We start from the raw sequence: 5,585 nt of genomic DNA on the forward strand, positions 1-5,585 counted from the left end.
CAGGCAGACTTAATCTAGTCTACTTCCTTATTGAATCTCCTTCCCAGCTGAGTCACTGGGTCACAGTGACAGGTATGTCAACCACCACAACTCTCCCTTTGTCATGTCCATACAACATTTTATCTCTTGTCCTCAAAGTCTCATGTTTGTCTCGTAATCTAAAATGCCCTCCCTAGGAGACAGGGTTTTCTAGAGGAACATAACTGATAAGATACATATATATGGGAATATATATGAATGGGAATCTATATAAATGTATAGACATATCAATATAAATATACATAAATTATATATGCCTATATAATTTCTTGAATAAGCTAATGTTAAAAGAGTACCGACAGTGACGAGAGGCTTTGTCTGGTTCCGAGGTCCTTCTGTGAGGGTGCTTCGGTGCGCTGGTTGGTTTGTGCCTTCATTGCATTCGTTAACAGGTCAAAATGCAAATCTTCGTGAAGACCCTGACCGGCAAGACCATCACCCTAGAGGTGGAGCCCAGTGACACCATCGAGAATGTGAAGGCCAAGATCCAGGATAAGGAGAGCATCCCCCCTGACCAGCAGAGGCTCATTTTTGCCGGCAAGCAGCTGGAAGATGGCCGCACCCTCTCTGATTACAGCATCCAGGAGGAGTCAACCCTGCACCTGGTCCTCCCACTGAGGGGTGGCTATTGATTCTTCAGTCTGCATTCCCGGCAGGCAATGATGGCGTTACTCTGCTCTCTAGCCATTTGACCCAACTTAAGTTTAGAAAGTACAAGTTTCAATAATATCTGAACCTCTTTTAAGTAATGACAGCTGAAATCATATCCGAGAGGCGGAGAATGCAGTTCCTGAGCCTCCATAGTTCCAAATGGGTGTCAAAAGTGTTCCTGGAGAGCCATTGGTCTTTAGGGAATGACGGAAGTTTAGGAGTACTGGTTCTGAGGTCAGGGAAAGAGTGTGGTATATCAGCAGCAAGGTAAATCAGCTCCATGGCAACAGGAAAGACCAAGCAAATAGAAGGTGAATGAATATTCTTCCTTCTACTGAGCCTTTTCTCATCTGATCTGTTACCAGACTATGTAGTCCACATCTGGGGTGGGTCTTCCAATAAACCATCCGGTCACCATCTTGGGCCTGAAAAGCATCTTAGTCTCTCTCTCTCCCAAACACTCACACAGATATCTACAGGGGTGATAAGTATGACCACCATGCCTCTGAAATTCATCTGTTACTTTCCCTGTCAGTCAGCTTTCCATTGTTCTGACAATGTACTTGGATGGGATAATCAGCTGAGAAGGAAAAATCCACATGTGTTTTGATTCATGGTTACAGCCTCAGTAGTTTTGATCAGTGGTTACTTGGACCCATTCCTTTGGCCCTGTGGTGAGATAGTGCATCTTAGAAGTAGAGGAAGGTGTTCATTCCCCTGTGGTAGCTGGGAAATAGACAGAAAAGAGCTGAAAATCTTTATCCTCTTCAAAGTCATACTGGTAAAGAGGTAACTTCCTCTTACTTGGCCCTATCTAAAGGATCCATTACATCTCAATCGGACCATTGATGGAAGACCATGCTTTTAACATGGACTTAGACTCTAAGCTTAGATGGACATTTTAGATATAAGCTATAACACCTGGTCTCTACCTATAGTTCCTTCCAATTATAGTGGCTTCCTCCTACAGGGGCATGGTCTTCTTCAAATTCACCAATTCTAACTTAGGGGAGGAAGACCCTTCAGAGACTCAGTTGTGCCAGAGTGTAAAATCCCCAGAGACCACTTGGAATCACAGTGTCAATGTAAGCACATGAGCGTCTTTATTCAAGCTCAAGCTTGGGCCACCAACCTTCCTGACAGAACAGGAAGGAGAGTGAACCTCCAGGTCTAAGTGAAGGGGGTTTATAAAGGAAAAAAACTCCAAGAGGGGGGTTTCCAAGCCTTGGCATTACATGGGAGGGTAAAGGAATGTTGGTCTTTAAGCTAATTGGTTTATAGCACCTGATTAAACTACAAGGAGGGAGTACATATCAAAAAAGAGCATCTTGACCTGGGAACAACTTACGTTTTCTTAGCCCACTCTGTTCTTATCTGCCAGCTGCAGCTGCTGTGTCTATTTTGCAACTGCCAGGGACATTTTGTGATTTTTCTCAGACTTCAAGGGAGGGAGCCATGCCTCTCTACTGGCAAGTTAACTTAGAATGTTATACAGAGTCCCAACAGGCAGGCAGATAGGGAGACAGGCCATGACTAAGAAATCAAGATGGTAACCTTCCGAGATGGCTACCTTCTTCCTCATCCTCCTAACCTGAGACGGAAAAGCCTGGTAGCTTGAACTATGTCACCATCTAAGGGTGATGATTGTGTTTGTTTCTTCTGACAATTAAGGAATTAAAAGGCAGGAAAAAAAGTCTCAAAGCTTGACAAGTAGTAGTGGAGAAATCTCTAACGTAACAGGGCAGATAGAACCAGTAGTTAAAGCAAGGCGTTTATTGGAGGTGAGGAAGCAAAGACATCTAGTGGACATACAGAGAACGAGATACTCTGCAAAGTGGAGGAGGGACCCAGGAAGCTAAAAAAAAAAAAAAATTCTGTCTCATTTTAAGGCCTGAGTTTTTTAAGTCTCTGAAGGGTCTTCCTCCCCTAAGTTAGAACTGATAAGTTTGAAGAAAGACAGGAGGATGGCTCCCAATTGCTGTGTAAGCATGTCTGTCCTTGAACTTGTTGAGCTGTTCCAATAGCAGGGTCCTACTGCAAGGAGAAAGGAGCCCACAAGGCCTTTGTTTTAAGATGCTGGGCTTTTGTTTCAGGTCAGGAGGATGAGGAAGGAGCTGATGTCTTGGGAGTTCATCATCTTGATTATCTAGTTGGCCATGGCACCTCTCTCTCTCTCTCTCTGCCTATCAGAGAATCTGATCCCTCGTCCCTCATCAGTTTTCCTACTCCATTTATATCTCTATAAAATAAACAGGCAATGTGGCATTCTTCAGCCACATTCGGAACGTGTCTCTCTCTCTCTCTCTCTCTCTCTCTCTCTCTCTCTCTCTCTCTCTCTCTCATATTAAAATGTATACATTGAGAACAGCGGTGCACACACAAGGGGAAAACTCTAAACGCACCACATTCCCAAGCTCTCCTAGTTTGGAGTACCATCCACCCTGCATCCCCAACGAACAGCAACTCTCTCTGCTCAATTACTGCTCTGTATTCCATTTGCACACAGGAGGAGGCCTTCCATATTCAAATTCTGCTTATCTGCTGTGCTTCCTCAGGTTCCCTAGGAAGGACCATTAGAATAATGGAAGTTTACCTTGGGAATAAGGGCCTTTCATCTCCCAAACCCTGGCCTGTCTCCTGTAGGATTTTGGGCTTTTCTTCTTCCACTTTGGCATAATTTTAAGACTGTGTATCAAGTCTTCAATCAAACTCCCTTTGTAATGTTTGTAGATTGTAACCTTAGGGAAGCAGACTGCATGGCATATCGGTGCTACCTGATTAGGTTTCAATTTATACTCTGTTCTGTGGAACCCTTACATCTTCTCACAGGGGGTGGTGGCCTTCATCCATCATTTCTGCTGAATGTTATTTTTCTAGAATTTCTTTCTGAGATGGTAGATTACTGTACAATCTAGGACAGAAGTTAAGACAGAAAACTTCATTCTTAATACAAAAGAAAAGGGAAAGGCAGACGTGGTGTCTTCAGTACACAAGAGGCCAGGTCAGATCATGGAATTCTTTGATTTACTGAGTGAACTCATAATTCTTTATTAAGTGACCTCTCAGACTCGAGACTTCTGATCTATGAGAGATGATAGATCACCACTCCAAAACAAGAAATGCTAGTCTGGGCCATAAAGGATTATATGGCTATGGGGTCAGGAGGTCAAAACTGGAAGCTTAACTTTTATGTTCCATAAAATGACAAGTTCCTACTAGAACTCTGAGCTCATCTCTCACAGTGATTTAGTGATTTCATCTACATCCTGAAGAAGCATTAGCATCTCACAGCAACCACGAACGGTAGGCAGGACAACAATTATTCTCACTGGGCCTAGGAAGAATGAGGAGTCATGAGGTTAATCGACATATAAGATAAATAAAGCAAAGAGGGCCCTGACTCATGGAGAAGGCCAAGATTTCTCAATGCAACCTAATATTTTCTGACTTCCTTAGAACAATTAGGCCTTCAGTAATTTGTTCTCTAATCCACAACATGTTTCTTTACCAGACAATTACTAAATTGTTCTTCAGAATATGTAGTGGTTGCACCATTGAGTTGTGGTGGCCAAGAAGGATTTTCTTCACTTACTTATTTAGCAACCATTGATTGATTTGTGTGTGATGTGTGAAGCTTTTCTAACTAGAGCTTGAAGAGGCAGGGCATCCATGCCACATAGAGTTCAAACGTGTGGTCATGGGCCAAGCGAGTCGTTTGAGGACAGAGTTCTAATTCGCTGGCCCCTCCCTGTGAATAGGTAGTTTCTGAGTTGTGTAGAGAACCAAGTATCTCTGTCTTGATTTTTCCATTTGCTTTAAAGAGTTCCCGGTGAAAATGTTGTATTTTTAGAAACTTTTTGAGGATGAGGTGAGAGAGAGAGTCTCGGGGATCTAATGTCAAGGCAATTCTCAATTCTAGCCATGTGTAATCATTTAATGGTGTGCTACGGACACAGCAGCTGGTCACTGGTCCCAGAATAAATTTTCTTACGGGCAAGCAGCCTGTCGCTTTCCCATTTAAAATTCAGCCTAAAGCTAATGTAAGACTTTGACCTGCTTAATTCTGTTTCAAGGTCCTTGATTCGATCTAAAACAAATTGCACTCATTCTTTTTTCTTACTTTTGTGACAAAGTCTGTCAGCTGTTCCTCGGGACCAACCTTCTCCCTCCTCAGTGGAGAACTCCAGACTGCCAGGGGAACACAAGATTGAAAGAAGAAAAAGGACACCCTCCCGTCTCCCCACCCCCAAAGCTGGGTGTGGCTATTTGATAAAATTCTGATGAATTTGATAGAACTTGATTAGTACAACAGTTACATCATAATAACCACAATAGTTCCCGCCTTATGCATAATGTTGCTTTCTGTGGTTTCAGTTGCCATCTAAACATCACATGTGGAATATTCCTGAAGTAAAGAACACATATGGCTTAAAGGTGTATAGATTTGAGTGATGCGATGAAATGCACCCTGCTCCGCCCCTTTCTGTCCTGGACAGGAAGTATCCGTTAGTGATCGGCACTCACACCGCAAACCACACTCACTTGTCAGAGACTGGCTTCTTACCAGACTCATAGTTGCAAGGTTGTTGCATTGTGACATTTATTTTTTTAACCGTGGCCTGTTTGGTGGTTCTACTGACGGTTGTTATAGTTCCTTATTATTGTTACTTTCCTAGTTTATTCAGTACATCTTGTTATAGGTATATATGCATAGGGAAAAAAGCCACAGTATATAGAGAACTCAGCACTATGCCGCTGGGGCGGGGCGGTGGGGTGAGGGATGGGGACGGGGCTGGGAACACGTCCCTTGCAGAGGAAGATGCAGAATGGTGATGAGAGAGAGAGAGAGCTGGCCATTCCTCGCCTTTCCTCCATCCTGACTGTTAAAACAAAGG

At 43.3% G+C, this 5,585-nt stretch overlaps 1 protein-coding gene across 1 annotated transcript; it reads left to right on the plus strand.

Moving 5' to 3' along the window:
- The first annotated feature begins 431 nt into the window (after positions 1-431).
- Positions 432-677, plus strand: Ubbl1 (ubiquitin B like 1). Its single transcript, XM_087584740.1, has one exon. It carries the CDS (start codon positions 438-440, stop codon positions 669-671), a length of 234 nt encoding a protein of 77 aa, XP_087440866.1. The 5' UTR covers positions 432-437; the 3' UTR covers positions 672-677.
- The last annotated feature ends 4,908 nt before the right edge of the window (positions 678-5,585 follow it).

This window comes from Rattus norvegicus, chromosome 14 (assembly GCF_021556685.1).
Source record: "Rattus norvegicus strain SHRSP/BbbUtx chromosome 14, alternate assembly SHRSP_T2T, whole genome shotgun sequence".
Lineage (NCBI taxonomy): Eukaryota > Metazoa > Chordata > Mammalia > Rodentia > Muridae > Rattus > Rattus norvegicus.

What these genes read in the sequence shown, in the direction of transcription:
- Ubbl1 (XM_087584740.1), top strand. Translation starts at nt 438, where the DNA reads ATGCAAATCTTCGTGAAGACCCTGACCGGCAAGACCATCACCCTAGAG.